The 27253-nt window shown below is 42.3% G+C and overlaps 1 protein-coding gene across 1 annotated transcript in view; it reads left to right on the top strand.

Annotated features, from left to right (window-relative positions):
• The window catches only part of unc5a (unc-5 netrin receptor A), a 293027-nt gene extending 270212 nt beyond the window's left edge, over positions 1 to 22815 (top strand). Inside the window, exons 14-15 of the mRNA XM_041194385.1 lie at positions 17718 to 17896; positions 22650 to 22815. Coding sequence (XP_041050319.1) covers positions 17718 to 17896; positions 22650 to 22815 — 345 coding nt within the window. The remainder of the gene's footprint in view (positions 1 to 17717; positions 17897 to 22649) is intronic.
• The last annotated feature ends 4438 nt before the right edge of the window (positions 22816 to 27253 follow it).

Raw genomic sequence — 27253 nt, 5'->3', positions numbered from 1 at the left:
AGCGGCTGCGGTGAGGTTGGGTGCCAGAGGGAGGTAAGAGTTCAGTACACTGAGGTGAGAATGTGGTTTTTTGCAACTATTCCAGTGTAGTCTCTATACCGATGTGAGCTTTGAAATTAGAATGCCCATTGATAATGGAAAAATGAGGGCACCCTGATGCAGGTTTCTGTCTCATCAGGGTGCCAGGCATGAGTTAAACTAATGACATGTCCTTCTTCTCTATTTTAAGCTCTCCAGCAGCCCTTTGTTCTGAGGAGCCTGAAGGCCCACTCCTGACCCCTGAGGACCAGCTTGCTGAGCATGCACCAGTGTCACACTCTCTCAGTGAAGAAGGCACCAGTGCAGATACCAGCACCTCGGTGGGCATAAGATTGGCATCTAGTATCTTGGTGCACATTGGTGAGGGCACTACACACTCACTTGAGGTGCAGGCGAAGGCAGAGAGTGCCCAGGGCGCCGGCAGTCGGAGGACTGCTGGAGATCAGGACAATGCTCAGTCGATGGCTAATGATGGGCCTCTGGAGTCATCCATGAGGCAGCAACTGCTGGATGTCCAGCAGGGTGTGCAGGAAGATCTGGTGGAGATACATGAGGGAATGCATGCCATGGTGTCTATGTGGAGCATAAGCACAGCATTGACCTTCATGGCTGAGCATACTGCCTCCTCCATGGAGGGAATGATGACTCTCATGGAGAGGCTCCTCCAGGGACTCAATCAGTGGTTCCTGAGGATGCACTCAGACCTGCAAGCACACCGGCAATGCCCTCAGCTGGTCAGTGTCTGTGTGGGAGAAGGATTCGGCACCCAGTATCCCAGCTAGCTGCCCGTCCATCAATGGTGAGCAGGGAGGTCCAAAGCAATCTGATGTTGGCTCACGAGCTGCCTGTCATCTCCACCTCCTTTCGGGGTGCTGCGGATGACGGCAGCAGCTCCTCCGCCCCTCTACCAGTGACTGTGGCATCTGATGAGGCTGCGGTGACTGGGGAGATGCCAGCCATGGCACTGGCCACTCCCTCCCAGGCGGGACCAGCACAGGCTCTACGGGCCAGAGGACACCCACCAAGGTCATCAAGGCCAACAAGACAGCAGAGTCAGCAGGCTGTCTCCTATGCCAGTGCCAGTGAGGGGGGAGCACCTAGATGTAGCACTGGCAAGCAAAACTTAAAGCACCTTAAACACAACACGGCCTACCCCCACAGATCGTGTATCACTGATAGTGGTTGCATGATCCATCTCGGCCTCCTCCAGAGATCCCCAGTATCACAGATGTCTGTCTTCAGCCAATTCAATTAATTCTACGTGATATCAACAAATGGCTGGAGGCACCAGATATCGCAAAGGCTATGAGCCCTGGGAATATTCCAGCAATAGTACTGAAGACTTGTGCTCCAAGACTTTCCACATCCCTAGCCAAGCTGTTCCCAGTGCAGCTGCAATACTGGCATCTAGCCGGCTATGTGGAAAATTGCCCAGGCATATCCTGTACACAAAAAGCAGGACAAATCCAACCCGGCCAATTACCGCCCCATCAGTCCACTCTCCATCATCAGCAAAGTAATGGAAGTGGTGCTTGCTTAGCAATAGCCTGCTCATTGATGCCCAGTTTGGGTTCCACCAGGGCCACTCAGCTCCTGACCTCCTTACAGCCTTGGTTCAAACATGAATAAAAGAGCTGAACTCCGGAGGTGAGGTGAAAATGACTGGTCATGACATCAAGGCAGCATTTGACTGAGTGAAGCATCAAGGAGCCCTGGCAAAACTGGAGCCAATGGGAATCAGGGGATTCCACTGGTTGGAGTCATACCTAGCACAAAGTAAGATGGTTGTGGTTGTTGGAGGTCAGTCATCTCAGCTCCAGGACATCACTGCAGGTGTTCCTCAGGGTAGTGTCCTTGGCCCAAACATCTTCAGCTGCTTCATCAATGACCTTCTTTCCATTATAAGGCCAGAAGTGGGAATGTTCATGGATGATCGCACAATATTCAGCACCATTCGCGACTCCTCAGATGCTGAAGCAGTATGTGACCAAATGCAGCAAGACCTGGACAATATCTAGGCTTGGAGAAGTGGCAAGTAACATTCACACCACACAAGTGTCAGGCAATGACCATCTCCAGCAAGAAAGAATCCAACCGTCACACTTTGATATGCAATGGCATTACCATCACTGAGTTCTCCCCTATCAAAATCCTGGGGGTTACCATTGACCAGAAACTGAACTGGGCTAGCCATATGAACACTGTGGCTATAAGAGCAGGTCAGAGGCTAGAAATCGTGTAACCCACCTCCTGACTCCCCAAAGCCTGTCCATCATCTACAAGGCACAAGTCAGGAATGTGCTGTAATACTCCTCCACTTGCCTGGATGAGTTCAGCTCCTACAACACTGAAGAAGCTGGACACCATCCATGGCAAAGCAGCCCGTTTGATTGGCATCACATCCACATACATCCACTCATTCCACCACTGACATACACTAGTAGCAGCGTGTACCATCTACAAGATGCACTGCAGGAATTCACCAATGCTCCTTACACAGCACCTTCCAAACCAATGACCACTACCACCTAGAAGGACAAGGGCAGGAGATATATGGGAACACCACCACCTGGAAGTTCTCCTCCAAGTCACTCATCATCCTGACTTGGAAATATATCACCACTCCTTCACTGTGACTGGGTCAAAATCCTGGAACTCCCTTTGTAACAGCACTGTGGGTGTACCCACGCCACATGGACTGCAGTGGTTCAAGAAGGCAGCTCACCACCATCTTCTCCAGGGCAAGTAGGGATGGGCAATAAATGCTGGCCCAGCCAGCGAAGCTACATCCTGTGAATTAATTTGTTAAAAATAGCCCTTGTCATACAACAGTCATCCGTCTAGCTGGGCTGGAGCACTAAAGAGCCTCGGCACCTGGAAGTGGCTGAGGACGTAAGTGTCAAGGGAGCTGCCTGGGTACCTTGCATAGACTTGCAGAATCTGCATCCTGTGATCACACAATATCTGCACCTTCATGGCATGGAAGCCCTTCCTGTTGATGAAGGCACTGGGCTCACCTGCTGGCACCTTGATGGCCACATGTGTGCAATCGATGGCACCCTGGACATGGGGGAACCGAGGAATCGCTGCAAAGCCTCTGGCTCGCTCTGTCTGGCTGGCCTCATCTGTATGGTAATGAATGAAAGTCAATGCACACCTGAACAGAGTTTCTGTCACCAGTTTGATGCAACTCTGGACAGCTGACTGGGAGACTTCACACAAAATCCCCCACTGAGCCCTGGAAAGATCCGGAGGCATAGAAATTGGGGGCCACTGTGACCTTCAGATCCACTGGCATGGGATGTCCACCCACATAGTCAGAACTGATCTCAGGACCAATGCTCTGACAGATGGAGGTCACAGTCTCCCTTGAGAGGCGGAACCTCCTTCGGCATTGCACCTCAGATACATTGAGGTAGCTGCATCGCCGCCTGTAAACCCTGGCAGCAGGATAGTGGTGTCTTCTGCGGCCCCTTCCACCTTGGTTGTCTTGTTGGCCCTGCGCCCCTTGTGCCTGCGCCTCACCTGGCCTCTTCCCCCTTCTGGCCCTCTCTTCCTCCTCATAGGAGGTGCCTCCAGCAGAGACCACAATCCCCATTACCAGGGTAAGGGAAGGCTGTCTGATACCTGGAAGGCCCCACACAGGGGACCTAGAAGACAACACTGAGTCCTGACTTGAAGTCTCTAAATGCTCTGAATGCAGCTCTGAAGCAAAATGAAGCTGACATGTTCATAGAAGTAAGCAACAGGAAGTGAAATCCAAAACTACTCACTATTCGCTTTGTGAAGCCCACTGACCCCACTTATCCTGCCCATGGAGGAGGTTTTGCAAATTGTGGCCTGCCCATTTTGCCCATGCGACAGCCTGTAAATCACTTGGGCTATGTAAAGCTGGGAACAATTGGTCTCTCAAGGGCCTTAACTGGCCACATAATTAATGCTGGGCGCAGCTCCGTCTTCACCGTGGCCCGCCTAGTGAAATATCGCAAGAATGCGCGTTGACATCGGGACACTTGACCAATGTCAACGTGCTTTATTTAACACATGAGTGTGTCAGGCACGTGCCTGCATGCCAAGGGTAAAATTCTGCTCTATATGTGTGTGTGAGCAAGAGAGACTTAACTGGATTAAAGGCAGCTGGTCTGAAGGCTTTAATGTATTAGAAAATAAGCTAGGTTTGAAATGTTAAGTCAGTAAGTATGGGGGAAGTTTAGAATGTAAGGTGTAAAAAGATATTTGCATTATTAAATAACTAGACTAGCTTGAATTCAAAATTGGAGTGAAATATTACACCTAACCAGCAGAAGTTAAGAAACAGTGGGCTGCATTTTGCCGTCGGCGAGCATGGGGCGAGGTTCGCTCGCTGACGGCAAAATGATGCGGGATAACGTCGGGGGGATCCCCCAATGTCATACTGCCCCATTTAAATCTTCAGGAGGGTGGGGGCACAGCAAAATCAGCTGCGGGCCCACCGACGTGTTAATGGCCAATTGAGGCCATTGACAGGATAATTAAAGCAATTAAAGGACCTGCCTGTCCAACCTTAATGTTGGCGGGGAGGCCAGGAGCCCCGGCGGGCTTCAGAAAAAACATGAAACCTCATCCACCGGCGGGATGATGTTTCATGTAGGATTTAAAAAACTTTAATAAAGTTTGAATGAAATTTACTAACATGTCCCATCTCATGTGGCATTGTCACATGAGGAGGACATGTTAAGGATTTTTAAACTTTTATATTTTTAATGTATGTACCAGTGTAAGAGATCGAAAGACTGCACTCTTGCATTTGGGGAATCAACCCTCTCCCGCCACCCCCCCCCACCCGCCCCCCCACCATCTGCACAGGAAGCGCATAGCACTTCCCGCCGGGCAAAACGCTGGGCGGGCCTTAATTGGCCCGTCCACTTAAAATGGCAGCAGGGCCCACTTCTCCTGCGGGGATTGGCTCCCTGCCCACCGGAGATTGGGTTGGGCCTGCCTGCCCAATGGGCAGAAAATTCTGCCCAGTGTGTTTATTTTTCCCACTGGTAAAATTAGTACTATGATAAATTTTTATAACCGGGGAGATAAAGTCTAAAGACATAGTGAAACAATGGGAATTTGCATTCAAAGTGGAAAATATGTATAAAGGAGTGAAGGCTCTGTGTAAAGGCAGGCATTTTAAGATCAAACAAGTGCGAAAAGCCTTCAACAACTACACTTCAAGCTGCTGTTTACAACGAGCTGAAGTTAAGAAAACTCACTTTGAATTGGATTGTTCAAGGAATCATGTTTCTTTGCCTGAGTCTTTTAAAATCTACATGTCTTCCTGTTGCCTTATCGGAGGTGTAACTGGGATTCAGATTAATTAGGGTTTTTAGAAGTTATTATAGTGGTAATTTGTAGACATTTGTATACACTTAAAATCATTTCTCTAATTAATAAATATTTAATCTAGTTTTGTAAAAACCTATAAGGCTCAGTGTTCTTATTGCTACTGAATTCAAAGCTCACATCTCAAAAAATACAAATTGCAAAATTAGTTTTGGCAGTTGTCTCAAGTTTCCCCCTGGGATCTGAACAATTCAATATTTACCATTGGCTGTGCCATAACAAGCTGAAACAGATCAGGTTAGCTTAGCCAAAATTCACCAAGAAGATTAGAGGTTAGAGTGAGAGTTTCAGCAAAAAAAAGCAAGAAAGGGAATTCCAAGAGAATCAGAGGTAGACTTCCCAGTGGAAAAGATTGAGAGAGAGAGTTACAGACATGGAAACAGAGAATTGAGACAGATTGCAGCAGCTAGGGAGCATCTGACTTCACTTAATGGTAATTTAAATACCTTGAGACCAGAAACAAATTTTAATTTGCTAAAGCATTCCTTATTTGTCCCCAACTTTGGAGAAGAGGATGTGGAAACTTTCTTCACAGCCTTTGCAAAATTGGCAGCTCAATTACGATGGCCAGCAGGGTTCTGGACACTCCTGATGCAAGGTGAGGTAATAGGGAAAGTCTGTGAGGTTTATTCCTGCTGCCTACTGAGGGCTGTGCCAGTTATAATCAAACAAATGCTGCTATTCTCAGAGCCTATGAACTCGTACTGAAGGCATACCGCCAAAAGTTCCAGAACTCACATAAAAAATAAACTGCTGGTCAATGGAAAACATCTTAGTTGTTTGAGAAGATTTTTTGAGGTAAAGTTTTGTGGTTTATATGAATTAATCCTCAGGTTTCATGGTGGACAACTAAAAATTCATGAATTAAGCATTGGATTGATGCCATCTTCTGCATAATAGTAACAAACATGCTGCATAATAGTACTCATTTCAAAGAAACTGCTAATTTCATACTATATCTAAACTACCAGGAAGAGATGATCTAGCGCTATGAATACTGCAAAAAGATGTACAGTATAATTGGAGCTATTGATTTCTTATATTTATAAGGGAACAATTCCTCTGTCTTCCATTTATCCCTCAAGTAAAGTCACAAGGTACATGTGGCCTTGTTCACAGTACAGATGTAACATACAGAGGATTTTTTGACACCAACTAAAATTTTAAAACAATTTAGGCTATCTACTGAAAAGATTCTACCAATTACCCCATTTGCGTTTGTGGCATTTGAAATTTTCGCAGTGAGGCAAGCGCTGTTTGTGTGTAAAAACATGGAAGCAAAATGGCTAACCTCCCTCCACTCAGTTGTCATGTGTGGGTTAAGAACTGTGGTATCATTCTCATAACTGATTCTGATAGTGGATGGTTGCTTCATTGGGCATTATGAAAAAAAACTTCACAATATTTTGCTTTGCAGGGGTCCTGTAATCCCCTTCTAATTTTGAGACTATTTTATGCCCGAAGGCCTTTGGAACCTCGTAGAAAGTTGTTCTGAAAGAATACCAAGGCAGGGAAAAGGCCTCCAACTTAACATTAAACCAGAATAACTTCTAGACTATTCATAGACTTTCACTGGGCTAACTTAGCATCACAAACAGAAAAAAAAGACTGGTTAGAACTAGGAACAAGAAGCAATTGCAACCTCTAATAAGAGCTAACAAATAGATCCCCACGGGAAAGAGCCAGATATTGGAAAGAAAAAAAGCACACCTGCCCTGTAAATATTTTGCTTTTTTTTTAGCTTGTGTCTGTAACTGGTGAATAAGCTAGGTTAAATAACAATTTGGAGTCTATAATGTTGGTACTGTATTTCCAGATTGTTATTGTTCATATAATTCAAAATCTTTCTTATTTTTAGCCTTAATTGTGACAAAAAAATGACCTAATTACTATCAATGTTTTTTTTTAATGATTATCATGTGTTGTGTTTCTGCTACTATATCATTGCTCAGTGCCACTGTTTTCAAACATTTGAATAACACAGAGCATTAATTGCTAGCATATGGTTAGGAAATGCATAGATAGCTGGTGTAAAACAGCAACTAAATATGTTCTGAAATATTACTAAAGGACTAAACTATTAGTAATAATTGTCATAAGTAAAAATTTGGGAAAATGTCAATTTGCATAAACCTAAAAATTATATTTGCTGGCATTAGTAAACCAATGATTAATAAGTTCATCAGCTATTCCACTGACCATAAAAAGAGTAGATTAATATATTAATTAAGACAAATGAATGTTATACAATTCCATTGCATTTGTCCTTTAATATCACCAACAGTAATTTTTAAGTTACAATAACCATTACTAATGCTGTTTCACGCTTGCTTTTCCTTTCTTTTCAATCCTAATAAAACAAACCTGCTCACAATTCCATATGAAAAATTCCAACACTTCCTTATTTTTTACATTCACTGTTTACAATATATATGTTCTTTCTTACCTTTCTCCTCTTTACCTTAACCACTTACAGGGTGGCAAAATACTAATTGCAAAAAAGGTCTTTTGAAAAATATATGTTATCAAGACTAATCATAATTCCCTAATAAAAATTAGCTTTTAACATTGAACTTGATTTTAAAAGTAGTGCTAACATGGCAAAGATTTATAGGTTCTCATAAACTCTGTTTCCAAATTTCTATAGGGCAGTCCTACAATTTTTGCCGCAAAAAGAGAGCCCACCTTCAATCAAAGTTTATTTTAATTGTGACTGATTTCTGGTCATTGAAATCAGTGTACAAAACAATTGAGTGCTTTTTCCAAAAAGTGACATTTGTCAGATTTCAACATGAACTGATTTTCATCTTTGATTTCTTGAAGTGGTGAACAAAAACTTATTTTTTAAACTTTATTATGCTAACTTTTCTATTCCATTTTATTTTATTTTATTTTATTTTAATTGATTCTTCATCTAAGTTCTCTGGACTAATACATAACCCATTCTCATTGGACTCTAGGTAAAGAACTTTTTAGTGGAATTTTATCATTTTTAAGTACTTCCTATCAAATTGTCGCATAATCTGTGATGTTCTAATGAAAAAGACCAACTTTTTAAGTCTTTCTTCATATTTGTTTTTTCCCTTATTCATGGCAGAATTTATGCATAAAATTTAATGTCTTCTCCTAAGGCGAGTTTGGTGGAGGCGGTCATTTAATCAGACGGGAAGATTGTGGATGTGCATCCCGTCACCTTCCCAACTCTGCCCTTATTAAGTCTGGGGCAGGAAGGCTCATGGATAGCCTTCCAGCCACTCTGCCAATGAGGCGCTGTCACTGGAATTCACCTCGTGGCGGGCAGGGAACTCACAGCATAGGAAGGTTGTGGGGTTGCTTGCGGGCTTCCATGGAATTCCCCTGTTCAAAGACACTCAGTGCCTGATTGAGGGACCTGGCATTGGGAAGGTGGGAGCTGCTGAGAGCCACACCCCTGCCCTTGCTGATGATACCCTCCTCTGCAACCCAGTGATGCTGCCAAGCAATGCACAGCTGCTGGCCCCTGATAGGCCGGCAGCTCTCAGAGGGGCAGGATTTCTACCCCTCTGGTCTTTGATCCCAGAGAAGGCCTGCCACTGGCCAGTTAAATGCCTGATTAGCACTTAATTTGACAAGCCTTTCTGAGATTTGACAGGCCTTCTTCAGCTGCCAGGCAACATCCCCATCATCGCCATTAAATATTGCCCTATGTTGTACCCTGTCTATAATCTTATTATCCTTCTTAGAGTGTGGAGTCCAAGATTTAACTGAGGTCTTATTAAAGTTTTATATAGGCTCATTGCATCATAACTTCTTAGCTCATTCTATACTTTGTCATAAAATCTATAAATTCATTTGTTTTCTTTGTGGCCTTCATGTCACTTCAGGATCAAGGCTGCATCCTGTCACTGCTTAATCTAACTAATTTATCAAAAAAAAAATTTTCATTCATTATATTATTACTAATCTTGCTCTCAATCACTTTAGGATTTATCTCTCTCTGATATCCATCTTTTTGGTAATAACTGATGCAAGGTGCTTATTAAATACCTCCACCCTGTTTCCTTCTCCTCTTTCATACCTTTCGCTATCCCACTCGACCTCTAATTTTCTCATTGTCCTTTAGTATTTTTCTCATTCTTATGGTATTTTTCAATATTAATTGGTTCCTGGCCTCTTTATTTAGCAATGACATCCTAAAACTTGTAATAGTTTTCTTCTTTCCTAATTGCATATATTTATTTGGAACCTTTGCAATCTCTTTTTTTAAAAAGATCCCATTGTTACTCAATAGTCCTATGTGCCAAATTCTTCTTACAGCTTATCTCAGCCATCTTGTTAATGAATTTTCTTAAATCTGTCCTAATCCAATCTGGTGGTGTAGTTTTGTACTTACTTTTCCTCTTTCTAATTGGATTGAAAACCATACTATTCTGTGATCATTACTCCCAGGGTAGCCACCAACAATTATTTAAACTGGTACATTTGCAGTCCAGAAGAGACAAATAGATCATTGCAACATTTTATTTTTATTACTTATTTATTTTGCAACATTTTGAGAAGATTTTTATGGACAGGAGAGAGGCAAACTGAACAGTGTTATCTTTTCTCTGCCTGTCTGTAAGCAGAGGTGTTTTTGAATTATTTTTAAAGTAGGCTGTGGCGTGTTTCCCCAGACCCTGTTTGTGTGGACCAATTTTATATGTAATATGCATAAAATCTCTTTTTGACTACATCAGAAGGTTAGTTTATTTCACATTGAAACCGGGAGGAGAATTATTCACAACCACACACACACATACACACACACACACACACAGTAATGGAGATAGAAAAGAGGGAGTTTTTACAACTATGCACAACAACAAAAAAGAACCACAGAAATGAATATTAGTGATTTCCAGAGTCCAATAAGCCAAAATCCAGAGGGGGTTTCCTTCATGGCAAAGTCCATTCCAGATGAGTTTCTGTTTGGAGACAGCAACACGAAAATCCTTGAAATGAATGATGATGCAGCATGATGAGCTTTCTGTCCTTAGACCACTTGACAGACAATGATCAAACACTTTTAAAATCAAACAGGCTGTAAGGAGCTCAGAGATGGTTGCCAGCTGCTTGATCAGCTGGGAGCTATTGGAGATCTTTCTGATTGGTGTTAAATTAGCACAATGAGCTGTGAGGCTAGAAATGTAATATTGTAAGCTTGGGGTCGTGTGACATGGCCCCAAAATGAGTTAATGCAGCCTCGCAAGCAGTTTCTTTGCTCCTGGCCAAAGCCCATTGTTTCCTTTGGGAGAAAAATGGTGGCTATTAACACCTCTTCAGGTATAATGAGTTTCAATGTCTCTGTCTTTGTTATCATCCCGGTTGGGGGGGTAGTCAGTTAGTCTGTTAGTCACCTATATGTTTATAATATGACCTTGTAATGGCTTGTGGGATTCCACAAGGATGAGAGTAGAATTTTTGTAATCCCTGTTGGAAGCTTCTAGAACAGATGGCCAATCTTATGAGTCATGTGACCTGTAGCAGCCATCTTGTGGTTCAGCAAAAGTCCATTTAAAAATAGGGAAAATAATATTTTGATACACACAGTTTAGATTTCTTTTCATGTCTTATTAATGTGACAAGATGGAATGACATTTTCATTACAAATGAAATTACTGAGTTTCTTTCCACTGCTAGAAAGCCCATACCAGGAGTTTCAGTCTAGGGTGGGATGCAGGCTCTTGGCTATGCCCATAGAGGAGCAACAGGAGTACCTGTCCTGAGTGTCTGGTGGGAATGTTTTCAGCTGAAGAGATCCACCAGTCCTTAACAGGCTAAAGAGGAAATCTAAATAAAATTATTCCTCATCTGGAAACTAGGTCCAAATTCAGAGACAATTTATCCCCTTGGGAGAAAGAAGTAGGAACAGCTAATGCCACTGTGGCACTGTGTTTGGATTTCTGAATATCAAAGTGGCTTGCATACGACTTTCCACTGTGCTGAAGGAAGATGCCTATCATGTAGCTGATGAAAGAATTCTGATGTCATGCACAACAATAACCAGAAAGCCTTACTGATAGACTATATTTGGGGCCTTACATTTATAATCCACATTTTTGCACCAGTCGTGAATGGTTTGTAAATTTGGAGTCCAGTGTTGTAATGCACAGAGCTATAGGTCTATGTGAGGAAAGCAGTCACAATTTTATACCAAAATTGGGAAAAATAATTACAATGTTTTATTTTTTCATGGGGTGCTGAAGAAATAGTCTATATTAAGAAGCTTCTTTTAAATTCTGGAGTAAATTTTCTGCCTGTGTGTTCTTGGTGCACATCCTCACTTACACTTAATGGGAAATTGAATGCATGCAGCCCACGATTTCCCATTCATCAAAATTAATGGACAAAAAGAAATCATTGACCATGCCTGCATCAGTCTTTGATATTTCCTGCCAGGGCAAGCAAGCAGAAAATTTATTTCTATATATATACAAAACTGCAGAGAAAATTCAGTATGCAGACCGAATGGGTCAGACAATGCAAACTCCTATTAGAAGGGAGATGGTAGATGAACCATGTTAGAATAATAAATTTCCTTTGCAATTTTAAATAACATTTGTGTTTATTAGCTACAAGCGGAATCTTCTCACTTTGACCGTGCTGGAACAGTGGGTCAGTTTTCAGGTCTGGAACCCAACCCAACAGCGCACCCAGCAGTTGCTCTTTACCAAAGCAAACCAATGTCACCCCACCTTCAGGCACCTTGACCAATTAGGAAGGTTGGACAAGATAATGCATTCTGTAAAACAGAGAATTCCTAATTAAAGGAATCTCAACCGCGCTTCAATTTTTCAGGCCACAAGGAATGGAAAGGAAAGCTGGGAAGGCTCCCCCAATCCCAGATCTCTCACTGTTCCCTGGAGCTCCTGTTGTGGGAGCTAAGAGGCTGTGGTGAAGTAAACTGTCTCAAGGACAGGAGGAAGAGAACAACATCCCCAATCAAGCAGGCGTGCAAAGCAGTGGCCAAGAATGCCAGCAGCAGGAGTGTGCTCCCTCCAAACTAGAGACAGTGCATCAAGAGGATCCAGGATCACAGGAGGTTGAGAAAAATGAGTGGGATAACACTTTCATGTGCCAAGCCCATACCCTGATTTACCCAGCATTCCTCAAAACAACACATCTTGCAGCTCCACTCATTCCTTTCTCTGCAGGCACCTTACAGCCAACACTTTGGACTCAGCCTTTTACCTTCTCATACCTATGCCTCGCAGTCACCCTCCACAAATGATATTCTTCTCCTCTTGCCACAGAAGTCATTATGAAAGCTCACTCTGCTTTGTTTTTGCAAAATACAGAGAGCACATATCTTTGGGATAGTGGGGCTAGTTGTCCTCCAGTAACAGGAGCCTTGGCAGCTGTTGTCAATACATGTTTACCTGGTCCGCTGGGAATAAGATCTTGTTCCAGAAGGCTGCGGATGTCAGCAATGACCTGTCATGAGAGTCTGAGCCTCTTGAGGTACCGATGCTCAAACATGATATTCTGATATTCTGCCTGTGCTGGGATTCTTACCTCCTTACAGCTGGATCCTAGTGTCTATCCCATTTGCTGTTGCTGGTACAGTTGGCAGCACTGTGGCTCCTGCCCTTGTCTTTCAGCAGAGGTAGAAGGTAGAGCTGCATAAGCCGCTCGCATGCCATTATGAAGATTGGCAGCATTGAGGTGCAGCTGAAAATGAATGAAGTGCTAGGTAGATGAAGTGCCTTTCAAGAAGTTGGCAAACACCTGTCAAGCAGTGAAAGCAGTCTCTGAGAGAAGAAGTGCTTTGAACAGTGGTCTCTCAGTGACCGTGGCTGGAGTTCTTTAATGTAACTGATCAATACCTTCACAGCTTGTCAGTTTCATTAAAGAAGCTCTTCCCACTGCGCACTTGCCTGGTGACCCTGGCGAGTTGCAAACAGGTGGGAAATAGGTTCCAAAGTTGAGAAATCCAGGAATCAAGGCTAAATCAGCTCATAATTCACTTCTTAACATTATTAACAACTGCTTAATTACTTACCTGTCAAATCCAAGGTAAACCCTTGCTTGACTTTAATGTCACCTTAGGAAAAACAGGAAGAGGGCAGGATCCTGTTGCGATCTTGACCCAATGTAAATTTCTGGGACTTTCGTGACTTGTCTGCTCCCAAAACTACCTCCAATGGTCTGGGAAAATTCTCCCCTATAATTGCTAATAATATTGGTTCATGATGTTAGTAGGTGGTTAAGTCTCATATCCACCTTTAACAAACATTCCAGTAAAATGGCTATTTTTCTGTACTGTAGTTAAGTTTGGAGCTGGTAAAGGCATGGATAAGGATTTTAACAACAGATGAGGTGAATTTGAGACAGAGGCATGTGTGGTAATCTGATGTGTAATATACCTTTAAGAAAAATGTTATAATGGAAGATCCCATGATCTTAGTATCCAATAACAGAGTAGCGCTGGCCACCTCTGTAATTAGTAGCCTGTAGTCAGTAGTTAGTAGCAGCAGAGTATAGACATAGAGTTTAAAGAGTAAGCACATGTTTAATTGCTGCTCAGTATCTTTGTAAATAAACACAGAGGGCAGAATTTTATGGCCCCGTTTTGGCGGGGACGGGGCCATAAAATGCGGCGAGCCATTATAAACCCCATTGACTTCAGTGGGAATGTAAAATCCCGCTGCTGTAAAATTCTTACCAGAGTTTCTACCTATGAAGTCTCTGCTACTCAACTCTTTCATTAGTACCAATTCGACCACCCCTTAAAACAAGTGTGTGAACAGGATCCGACAGACAGGTGACTAGGATCTAACAGCGTGTGAAATGGTTGGGAAGGAAGTAGGTTGGCTTTATAACAGGGCTGAAGGGTGGAATTAAATGGCCAGGAGCATACTGAGAGGTGCAGTGGTGGGTCTCTATAATGGGGTATGAAGGGTTGGGGTGGGCCTTCTCAACTCTCCCCATTTAATTCCTGGGTGGTCCACATGCCTAGGTCAATTAATGGCCTCATCCAGCAGTGGGAGGAGAGCCATGCCATACGGACAGGCTGCCAGGTATACCTGACAGGCCTGCCATTGGTCTTGGGTGGGGGGCAGGGGGGGTCTTTCCTGCTCAGGAACCCTGTGCCCAATGAAGGGCCGTACTGGCGTCATGGGTCACTCCTACAGGAAGACCCTCCCATTACTCGTTAAACCGACACCCCAACCGCCTCCTCAGTGGGACCTGCCTGAATGGCCCCAGCGAGGCCATCCCACTTCCCTGGGTTCCAGGACTGTTCCTCTTCCTGGACCTACTGCAGCTCTGGCAGAGGGCCATTACTTCCAGTGGCACTGCTAGTACTGAAGAACTGCTGAGCTCTGATTGGCCAATAGCGCTTGAAGTTGGAACATCTGCCCTGCATGGCCCAGGAATACAGATGCTGACCTGGTAGGCACATGACTGGCTTTTAACCCTTTGGGAATGGCCCTTGAGGGGTTGCCACTTGCTCTGCAGCCAGTAGAAGGGCCCATCATCATGGCCATTAAATCCAGCCCGATATGGAGTTGGAAGCTCAGTTCAGCATCAGATTGGGTGTTCAGGTTGTTAACACCCAAATTCAGGCTGGACCAGTGGACAGGAAGGGTGATTGAATTAGCAACAAGGTATGGATGGACAGGGGTTTGTAGCTGGGACGAAAGACAATGGCTTTGATGTTTGCAGAGTTTTGCTAGAAAAGGTTGTGACTCACCCATGAGTGGATGTTGGACAAGAACTCTCATAACACAGACGAAATGTGGGAACTGGAAGTCGGGATTGTCAGTCTATATTTAGAACCAATTGCCTTGTCAGGATATCAGGCAATATGACAAGGGAGAGAAGAGAGTCCAAGAGTAGATCCCTCCTCTCAAGTTAAGTCCAGGGTGGGAAGCGCTCTGACAATGAGAGAGTGACGATAGGAGGGCACTGGGGAACAATTGGGATGGGAACATGTGTAGGTTTTTCTGGGAACAAGGATATCAAAGGTGGAAGTGAGAGAATAGGTAAGCAAATTTATGGCTACAGAAGTATTCTACAGAAATGGAGGTCCAAAGGCTGGGCCATTAGGAGTTGGAAAGTGAAGTTGCAAGCAAGTTGGCGGAAAGTTTTATTTACCAGCGGAAGATATAGAAGGAAGCTGGTTTGGAAGAAGCAAAGAGATACGGTGGCCGCGGGATGCAAGAAAGTGCTCATTAATGGCCTCATCAGTAATTGAGACCATGATAGCGGACAGTCATGGTATATAGCGAAACTGAGAAGGCGGCTATGAATATGGGTAAGAAAATTTAAATGGAGAGAGAAGTTTGGGGTGGATCGGAAAGTAATGGGCAGAATTTTTGGGTCAGTGAGCGGGGACGGGGCCTGCTCGCCAATGCATAAAATGATGTGCGGTGATGTCAGGCGTGCATCCCGACGTCACCATGTGTCATTTAGATTTCTAGTTGGGCGGGTGCACAGCCGACTCAGCTGCATGCCTGCCAAACTGTCAAAGGCCTATTAAGGCCTGTTAAAAACTAATTAAAATAGTTAAATGAGCTGCCCATCCAACCTTAAGGTTGGCGGGCAGGCGATATGCCCAGGCAGCCTTCACATTTTTCATGGAACCTCATCTGCAGGTGGGATGAGGTTTCATGAAGTTTTTATGAATTAAATAAAGTTTTTCATTAATGCTCCTTGACATGTCCCAAGTCATGTGACACTGTCACATGAGGGGACATGTCTTAAAATATTTTCTTTCTTTTATTTAGCTTTTACAAACTTTAACTAATCTCCCTGAGGCACCTTCCAGGGAGATTTCTGTGCTCTTGCGCAGGCCCGGACTCAGGGAATTCTACCCCACCATCCCCCAACCGCCCGCACAGGGAGCGCACAGCTTCCAGGTGTGCATCATGCTGGGTGGGCCTTAATTGGCCCGCCCACGTAAAATGTCGGCGCAGACCCAATCAAGGGCGCCGATTGGGTTCGCACCCGTGCCCACCCACCCCCGCACAGCATCCACCAATGGGGGGAAAGTTCTGCCCAATGAATTCAAGGTAAACTGAGATGATGATTTAAATCACTGAAAATGAATAGCTGTACAGTGTAGATCCATTGTGTGGGCCTGGCGAGAGCAGTTGGCAGTGACGGTTTCTAGTTTGTGCAGCTCTCTCCATTTGACTGTTTACTTCAGGGTTACTTACTCTGGGTAAGCGTTTTGATAACAACTATTGCAGTTAATGGGATTTCCAGTCTATTGCTTTCTCTTGTATTGTTTTGTCACTCTTAAATATAAAATTCACGCTCCCCTAAACATGAATTTTAGTTAGCCACTGTACAGCAGTTATCATAGATATGATTAAGTCATTATTAGCAAAGATCAGTAAGTTTACTTCAAGTTGTTAAACTGTTTAATATGCATGATTCCATTTAATGTTCCACTTGAAGGTTTAACTTAACATAAGTGGTAAATTTAGTTGCCTAAAAGCACAAGATTATCATTAGTCAGATGTTGTTAATTTTAATTAGGAGCCTTAAGAACTGAAGTTGAGGCAATCTTATTGTATGAGTAGCTAAAGTTGGAGTTGTCACAAGATAAACAAATGATTGATCTTAAGCAACATTCAGATCACAATTCTCAATAACGTGTGACAACTGCATAAAAGGTTATTGCTCTCTGATGTCATTAAACAAATGTCTTCTAAATGTCCACATACTGTACTTACTGAGCTTTTAGTCAATTCTGCAGAATGGATGCAGAAAATTGGCCTTTCATGTTGAACCTACTTTTTGGTTAGGGACATCAGAACCAATGCCAGTCAAACTAAATAACTAAATGTGATTGACTGAAAACATACTAGAAAGAAAATATTGTTCGATTGAATATTTGTTTGATGCCAATGTGTAATACCTTCAGTGATTGTAGTCACCAGACAATACAGTAGAAAGTACTATACTGAGATCGAAAAATATAAGCTACTTCCACAAAGCAAAAATGTTTCCCATTTTAAAACTTGCCCCAACAGTATAATGGAAAAAATTCCTCTTTGTTGCTTTTCTTTTACTTTGTAGTTCTAAATCATTGGTCTAATTGGCCATTGGAACTATTTGTAAGTTGAGATATTATGGTCAATATTCAGCTTACCTTGAATGTATATCTGAATGTCTATCTTGCTGTCTCCAAGAGAAAGCATACTGAAGACAATTAGAATATTCAATGGACTGAAATCTATATTGTCGCTGTGGATTTTCAATTATTATGATATGTTCCCCGCAGAGTTGAAATACATTATAATAGGTTCAGCTCAAATTATTTTTATTCCCTCAAGGACGCAAGGCAGACAGACTTTCAATTTATGGAGCCAAACAATTGTGGCCCATCTTTAGCAGGACCTTGTGCTTTCAAAATCCCTTATCTGATCCGACAGAAGATTTGCAGCAGTCTGGATATTCCAAGTTCTAGAGGAAGTGACTGGAGGATGCTGGCATATAAATTGAAATTGGACCGGTGAGTCTAAATAGATTTATACAATCGTATTAACATAGAAGTCACAATTTTAAAAGACTATACTCCTAGTGTGGAGCTTTGCGTGAGGATGACTAATGCACTTAGCTTTCAGCAGAAACTGTTGGTGCATCTGCATAGGGGAATGCAGGTTTGTTTTATTGACACCTTCATTACCTTGTAATAAGTTTTTCTTCTTTTTGTAAAAGATTTTTCAATGCCTGTGTGTTTATCTACACAAAATGAAGAGGTGTGAAGTAGATACAAGCCTTTTGTCATTGTTAAGAATCGCTTTGCTTGATTGACACTTTTCTGAAGTTGTAAGTTGAGCATTTTATTTTCACAGTAGATTTTCAAATCCTCTTTGCTTATTGTGTCAGTTTCATGTACATTTCAATGACATGCCAGACTTGACAATGGCTCATTGCTTCTGCACATAGAGGATACTGGGAGAGTGAGTATGGAGGATGTATGCTGAGAATGGAGGGGGACATGAAGGGGTCATGAGAGATATGGGGTGCATGTAGGGGGCACGGAGAATATAGGACCATGGAGGGGCATGGTGAATCCGGGGAACATAGAGGGAATATAGGGTCATAGGGGGCTTGAAGATATGAAGAGGCAAGGGAGTGTGTGAGGGAGTAGGTGAAGGCTGAGGAGGGGTAAGGGGTTGAAGTGATCTGACAATCATGACTACAATTGGGCTGATGTTCGAGTAAATGGAAGTAGGCCTTCTAGTCTCCTGGCCTTGCTTTCCGCCACCTCTGTTGCTGCCTCAGGCCTGCCTCCTGAGGCAGCAGGCCAACTCCATCCTGCTCCTATCTCCCCAGAATGAATGCCGGGCAGGGGCCTCCTTAATGGAGACTGGTTTGTGGACTTGGGAACTTTTCTGTCTCATCCTTCCGGTCTCCTTCACAAAAACACAGTCTCATGTCTCTTGCAATATTGCCCTAACTATTCAAATCAGACAGTGGGAAAGGTCATCAATAACACAAGAGTCTAGATATTAGTCTTAGGTGGATATTATTAGTATACATTTGGTAGGCCAACTAGAAACCATCTATCAAGATATCTTTTTGCATGCTTAACACTAATGGAAAATACAGTGCTAAATAGCATTCTTTGGAACAGTGTAATGTAGAATGCCTCAGAGAAGAAGAGAAATGTGACTATTGACAATAACCATACCAGAAGAAAGATAAGTTATAGAATAACTTTTCGGCTTAAATTTTATTTAACTTTAAATTATAAACCATGTATCCAAACTGTAGCAAGTTTTGAGCAGTACTTTTTGCTAATTATAGAGTATTTCCCTCTATTAATAGCTAAAAAAATACCATTATCACACAATTGAATAAAAAACTATCATGCTTATAGCACTGGTGATAAATGGCACTGTAGTTTTGTAAAGGGTATTGCTATAATCCCAGCTAATGTTACTACTGGACAAGTCAGATCCCAGGGTGGAACGCAGATAACTTTTATTTTTTGTTTAAAAACATGGAGAGCTGCTACTGAACAGTCACAGAATCTGCTGATGAACTTTTAACAAAATAATAAAACATTTATTAAACAAGAAAAGATGAACTATATTACACTACTTCTTCACCCGTAACCACATCTTTACACATATATACAGATTCATAAGGATAACACAAGTTACAAATTCTACTTTATACTCTCATGTTCATGATAAGTAAACCGATAGGCAACCTGTGGTTGGACACCTCACACGCTGAAACAAAATGACAGATGCCACCCAAAGCAGATGCAATGGATTGCGTCCAATTGCAATCAATTGCACCCCCCACCTCCCCAGATGCTTGTCACACCATGAGCCAACTGGTCTCACTGAACTCCGCCTTTCTCCTGAGGGTTTCAAATCTCAACCCTTGGAATCTTCTCTCAAATGACAATTTCACTTGGATGTCTTCAACAAGGATCCACCTCCAAGGGTTTGAACTCTCCTTCCAATGTTCTCCTCTTCTGGATCTCGACATGCATTCAAGCTTCACCCTCCATACACACTCTAAGGTATTCGACTGTGCCATGCAGGACACCACTGCTTCACAGGCTCATAATATGGAGTGACCCACTTTTGACTCTCTGCTCAGATCTTCTGGCTTCTCGCAAGCCCACTTGGCCTTGATTCTGCTCCCTGCAGTTTTGTCATTTAGCTTGGAGCCTTTTCCTCTGCTCCTTACTTTCAATTTTACTGAACAGGAGCAGTTCAGATTCCTGTTCTTTTCCTTTGACTTCACTGCCTCCCTGGGACCATCGTCTGGCCAACCCGCTGGTTTTTTTGGACTTTCTTTATTTCTTTGGGACCTGTTTTCTGCAGCTCTCTTCCTGCTTGCTCTGGCAGTTTCTGTGAAATGGCCCTGCCAAACTGCATATCTGTTTTTCCCTGTCTCTGTGGGCCCCCTGTAGCTAGGCAACAGCACAGTTTTCCTTACTTTGATTTAACTTCCCTAAACCACTCCAAGGGTCATAAAACCTCATTAAAATGCAGGTACACAAACAGCTCTAGACCTGCTGACTCTATGTCACAGAGAAAAGTCTAGATGAAACTACACCCAGGTTTCATCCTTTCTTAAAGCACACATACAACATATAAATTAAACTTAAACTTAAAGCTAAAACTTAAACTTAAAGTTATAGCTCATTCCTAACATCTACCATTATAGATATGACTTAGTTAAAACTAACTCTAGTTCCTAACAGTATGTCACATTTCAATTCTTCTCTATAACTTCACCTTTTTTGAGACAAACCCAATTATTTTAATGTGAGCTTCCATGCGTTATTTTATGCTTATTTCATCCTCCTCGCTTCAGTTTTTTTTTCAGAAGCACCATTCTATCATCATTTTTTTCTGATTAAGACATACCTTTTAAACTATCTGGTTTTCATTCTGTGCTCTGAACATCAGGCACCTCAGCTGAAAATTATGTTTTGTGCTGCTTATTGGAATTGAAAAGTATTCAGTCTTACTTATTCAGCTGAAATTCTTACATCTATATTGGAAAAGAAATGAGGAAATCTTAAGACTGAATGTTTGGGTGTGTGGGGGTGGAGGTGGGGGGGTGGGGGGTGGGGGGGAGCAGTGTGGGAAGTTCCTAAACTGGCTCAAAAAATGCTCCATTCCTGTTTCCACCATAAAATAAAGAAATGATATGGAGCTGAAAGATGGCTTCAAATGCATTACTCGCTGGTTAACAATTATAATTGTTGTCAATTTCCTTTTTGCTTTAAAATATTGCACTACAACCACTTTAGTATAGTCACTGGCAATGCACAATAGACAAGCTTAATACCCAGATTGCATTTCTATTCAATACTACAACATTGACTCTATAATTCTTGCAGCTCTTTCACTTTAGTGTACCTTGTAAATATTTCAGAGCTGCATATATGTTACTACCGGAATAAATAGATTTGTTCACTGAAGGCACCCTTGGAAACAGAGTCTAACAATTTCCCTTTAGAAGACTGGAGAAAAACAACTCTGAGAAAATAGTCTTGACATATTGGGAACGACAGAAACGTGCTGCTGGCACTTTTAACTATTAATATTATGAGTGGTAAACCATATATATGGTCATTCACTTGACAGAATTTATAGTAAAAACTATATCTAATCAACCATATTGCTGTGTTTTAGCCACTTCCCTGATCCAAGGTTCTGTTTGGCACTTATATTCAAAATCTGCAAAGCAGACACTCATTTGAGTAATTGGGGAATTAAAAAAGAACTTTTTGGTGTATGTGAAGGCACGAAGAAATCCGTGCAAGTGCTTCCCTCTGATATTGAAATACCATACATAATTTTGCTTCCTGATGAGTTCTTATGTAAATCCTACTGACAGCTAGTTTTACTCGAGTATATTTGAATTTTCATGGCTTTGCGAGAAAGAAAACGGACTTCCACAAGGAATGCATTTGGCCTAGATCTTGCTAAGTGCAATTAATTTACAATTTTCTTTGAAACAATTTATCTTTAAAATACATTATTTTAGTAACTTCAGTTCGTTTCTTTATAGGAGTGTCTTTTTTCTCATTTTATGTGTTACGGTCCAAATGTTGGAACTAAAGACATCAATCACCCAAAATCAAAAGTTAAATTTTGAATGAGCCCGCAGTTTAAATATGAATAAGTCTCCATTGTATCAATTATAAAATGTTTAAGTGAAATCATTCTTTAGCCAATTTTGCAATTCTGTGATCCAGAATCAATTGTGCAAAAATCTAAGAATTTCTTGTACGTGTTGACCGCAATCCTGTTTGCACCAATTGTCAGAGCCTGAAGGCCTCTATTGTGCACATTTGGCATATAATAATCATTGTACCATCATCAATCTAGATATACTTTTCCTCATTCAGAAAATCTCCATAAGTCTCTTGAAGATTTTGCATAAATTGTAATTACAAGGGAAGGTAGGTAACCTGCTCCCAAATTTTAGTCAGTGTCATCTCAGCTTCTAAGCTAAAAAGTGCATCGGAGAAGCCCAGTGAAAAGATGTGAAAAATGAATATGTGGAAAATCAAATTGCATTTTTGAAGCCACTTTATTCAGGAGTGTTAAGGGGATCATATTTATCTGATGTTCCTTTTGGACTGTGAAATACTAGAAACATGAAAGATAAGCTACATTCACATCATTCTGATGGTAAATAATACATATTTTCTAAATTAAGGGCACTCAAACTTACTATTGAAACAGCTCTGAAGCATTTTTCTTTTTGTATTTTAACAGGTATCTCAATTATTTTGCATCTAAAGCTAGTCCAACGTCTGTGATTCTTGATTTATGGGAAGCTCAGCACTTTCATCATGGCAACCTGAACCATCTTGCTATGATCATGGCAGAAATGGGAAAGCAAGAGCCAATGATATTTGTCGTATCAGAGGCAGAATGCTGAGGTAGTCTGAATATTGTGGAAATTCATTTTATGAAAAAACTTATTCAGAATCAACTGAAGTCTTGCTTAAGCAGTAACTCTTTCACCCTAACCAAGATTAATATATTTTCAGTGGATTAAGGCTTCTATGTAGATTTGCTAATTTTGTGAAAAACATTCATGACTGAAGTTGATTTTGTATTGTTAAGTATGTTCACTAATTTTAAAAAAAAGCTGCAAAAGTGTTTCCATTTGGCCCTTTATGGCCCATTTGATAAATATACCACATGATGTGGCACAAAGGAAGAAGGCAAGGAAATCCTAGCTTCGAAAATTTTCCTGTTGTTGAATTAATTAATTCTAGCTAGGGTGACAGAAGGCATTACAATCCACTTCAGCAATCCTAAGTGAGAGAATGGAAAGATCAGTCAGGATCCCTGCTCTTGATGTTTAGCTAATGGCATTTGCTGGAAGTGTAAATGTGGAGGCCAAATAAAGGCAGACTGAACTATTATAATCCCATTGTCAAATGTTCCACTGGCATTGACACAAGAGAATTAACATTTCATTATAGATTTCATGATACCCAAGCATGAGGTACTAGTTTGGGAGAAGAGATGAGGGAAAAGTTAATGTGAGGGTAATTTTAGCTTCATCATCTGGTTGATAACTTAGTGGAGTGGATTGTCTGCCAATTGTTGAACGTAACTAATTTTTGAAATTCATATTTGGCTGAATCACTAAGACCACCTATTTTCACCTCAGTAACATTGCCCAACTTCACCTCTTTCAGCTCACTTGCTGCTGAATCCACCATTCATGACTTTGTTACCTGTAGTTTTGACTATTCCAGAATTCTCCTGCTTGGTGTCCCACATTTTACCCTCTGCAAACTTGAGATCATCCAAAGTTCTGCTGCCCTTGTCCTTGCACCAAGTGGTTCCTATCAATACTGTGCTACTGACTTACATTTGCTCCCAGTCAAGCAACATCTTGAATTTTAAAATTCTCATCCTTGTTTTCAAATTTCAAATCTGTCCATGGCATCACCTATCCCTGTAATCTCCTCCAGCCCCACAATCCTCCAACATATCTGTGCCCCTCCCATTCTGGCCTTTTGTGCAAATTTTAATTATTTCACCACTGGCTTCACCAAAGCCAAGCTTTCCATCACCTAAGCCCCAACCTTTGGAATATCTCCCACACCTCCTCCACCACTTTACCTTACTTTTCTCCTTTAAGACACTTCTTAAAACCTATCTCCTTGGCCAAGCTTCTGGTCATCTGACCTAATCTCTCCTTATGTGGCTCAGTGTCATACTCATTTTATAATCCTCCTGCGAAGCACCATGGGATGTTTTAGTATGTTAAAAGGGTGGTATAAATATAAGTTGTTGTGGCAATTATCGTTGTTCTATATTGTACAGACGATCTACTCTTTTAGGTTACAGTCCAGATGGTGAAGTTGAAAATGACTTCCAGGGTTATTGCCAATCACAAGGTTGGTATTCTATTTAGTTCAAAAAAGGTCAATAGATCAAATTTTTAACAAATTATCTAAAAAAGACTTCTCTTGTGTGGTTATTGAACACCTTTCTATTTGGAGCCTGGTGATGTTTCTGGTACTGGACCTGTCAACCACCTTTATCCAGGCCTGCTGAATTATGGCCCTGGGAATGTTCTGACAGATGCAAAGGAACAGTACTTCCCTCATTGCCCTGGCTTTTTCAAAATGACTTCCAGGAAGGTATTGGAAAACCTGGAGACAGTCCTTTCAATGCAATCTAACTTTGGGGAGTGCAACCTCACTTTACGAGGTGCATTCCCACTTTAAATAGGCCTCTGCAAGCCCACTGGAAATTGCATGCAAACTACTAGCGGGATCCACCATTCACATTATTTAAAGGGTCGGTTAATGTGATATAGACTAATTTATGCTATTGCAAAGTCTCTGGAAGTACTGTGGAGTGTTTTTGCAGGCATTGTGGTAAATTCCTGCAATTGACAGAGAACATTGCTGCATCCTCACAGGGAGGGCAGACATTGCTGTGACCTACCAACACAAAGATTGCTAGGCATGAGGGCTACACTTGCAATGCTTGGCGTCTACACTGTGACTGGGAGATGGAGCAGAGGCTGTGGAGAGAGAAGTTCTGTACGATGTTCTGCCAACTTGGAGTCAGTTTCCTCTGTGCTCCGTGACAGTGAAAGGAGGCAGCCTGGCAAGCCAGTCAATGCATCTCAAGATACATCCTCATCAACATTCTCCTGTCTCCCCTTCGAAGGACCCATTTGAGTCCTTTGTAGCAGAACTCGTCCCCTGGTAAATAAACACACAAACTATCTTTTCCACCTGGACTGGCTGCATCCTATTCATGCCCGATGACTGATCAAATGCTGATCCCAAATGTATAATAATCTCCTAACTACCTGCAGTGCAATCTGGGACCTGGTGACTGAGTGTCAACCAAGTGATGGAGCCTCTTTATCAGTGCTGTGCTGTTGCTCTCTCTTCTCCTGGGGCTGCATTTGGCACGGCAGATTGCAGGTCTTGGTTGCCTAAAAGCAGAAATCGGAAGTGGAAGGCTGGTGTGAGTGAAATGGGGATGAAGTGAAAAATAAAACGTCCATGGTCACACCATCTACAGTTTACTCACCATGCCAAATTGCAGGATGAAGGTGAGCTGGGAATTGTTAAAGGACATAAGGCATGAAGATACCATCATCCTCAATGTTCCCAGCGATGCCAGCTGCCATGGGTTCTGTTTCTGCCTACCCCACGATGCAGAGAGCTCTCTCTTCTGTAGGGCTCAGTGATGCAGATATCTTTGTCCTCATGGGTTCTGCTTTGCTCCCAGTATTTATAAATGGCCTTGCCTTGCAAGAAAGAGGCAGAATGTCCAATTGCACTGTTTGGGTGATTTTGATGCTACAGCTGAACAGCTGGAAATATGAGGAAGCAATGGGAGCTGGGTTGTGACACTGGCATCATTGGAATCTGTGTATTTGAATGTTTGGTGTGAGTCCTGAGGGCCTGGGATTGATGATGGGAGTGTGATGGGACATGGTGCTTTAAGCAGCACGTGTGCTAAGCAGATATCATGTGAAGATGTATTCACTGACCTTTCACCATTTTTGAAGTCATGTAACTTGTTATGGCACTGATACCAGGTCCTTGAGGCCAGATGTTTTGCATTGACATTCCTTGGCACTGCTCCCATTCCCTTTGGAGTTGTATCTTGAAGAGGCTCCTGAGCTGCTGCAGAAACATGACCTCTCTTGTGGCCACCTGCATAACTAAGGCCTCCAGCATTGCATCTGTGAAACAAGAAGCCCTTTCTCTTCCCTGGTGCTCTATTTGTGCAGCTCCTACACACAGCCAGTGTCATCACGGGGAGACAGCAGTAGCTTCCTTCCACTGAGTCCAGCTCCCTTTCATGAGTGCCAGACCATCTATAAGAGGAGCAGGTTGGCTACACCCTGTGTTACCAACATATGCTACTCAGCCCCCTGCTTAGTGTCCAGGTAGCCAGCAATGCAAACTCTGCTACAGTCAGGTAAATGAGGAGGCAGCACCAAGTTTGTGTGCTGTCTCTCTCAATCTCATTGGGTATGGGCTGGTCACGAATCACAGCGTGCTTGCCTAAAAACAGGCTATGAAGAATTTTTACCCCCTGATCTCTTGAGGAATATTTAAACAGAAGATGGAAAGGATACAAATCATTTCTGTTCCAGTTAGGGAAAAATATCAGACTTCTGAATCTCCTTTTATAAAATAGAAACAGAGACAAGCCAGTGTATTATAGGCCAGTTAGGGATGTGTCAGCTGTTGATAAGCTACTAGAACTTATAATAGAGAATAAAATTACTAAGCATTTGGAGAAGCATGAGTAATGAAGGACAATTAACAGGCTTCCAAAAGGCAGGCATCCTTATGTTAATATTGGGCAGGATTTTACATACGTTGGGCGGGCGGGCGGGTGCGCGTCCAACCCAATTGGGCGTAAAATCACATATGATGACATCAGGCAAGCGTCTCGATGTCATTGCACACTCTCGCAATCTTTCAGTTAGTGGTGGATGCGAGAGTTGTCAAAGCGCCCAATTAAAAGGCCTATTAAGGCCCTTAAGCAAGTAATTAATTTTTTTTTCGCTGTTCAGTAGGCGGGTGGGTGAATAGGCCAGGAGGCCTTTGCATTTTTAACAAAACCTCATCCATGGGTGGGATGAGGTTCCCAATGACAAATATAAAACCAGTAAAAAAAACAATTTTGCTATCATTTCAAACATATCCTTCTTCATATAACTGAGTCACATGTGGGGGGGTCATGTTTATTTCATCTTTAAAATCTTTACTGGTCAGTGTCCAATTCTTTAGCTCCCTGAGGCAGCTCTATGCCCTCAAGGAGCTATCAGCACGTGCTCCCCAGCACACGTGCAGACTTACAAGCTCGCCCTC

The sequence above is a fragment of the Carcharodon carcharias genome, chromosome 8, assembly GCF_017639515.1.
Source record: "Carcharodon carcharias isolate sCarCar2 chromosome 8, sCarCar2.pri, whole genome shotgun sequence".
NCBI classification, from domain to species: domain Eukaryota; kingdom Metazoa; phylum Chordata; class Chondrichthyes; order Lamniformes; family Lamnidae; genus Carcharodon; species Carcharodon carcharias.
The sequence above is the reverse complement of the archived record's forward strand: the minus strand, read 5'-3'. Positions and strand labels throughout refer to the sequence as shown.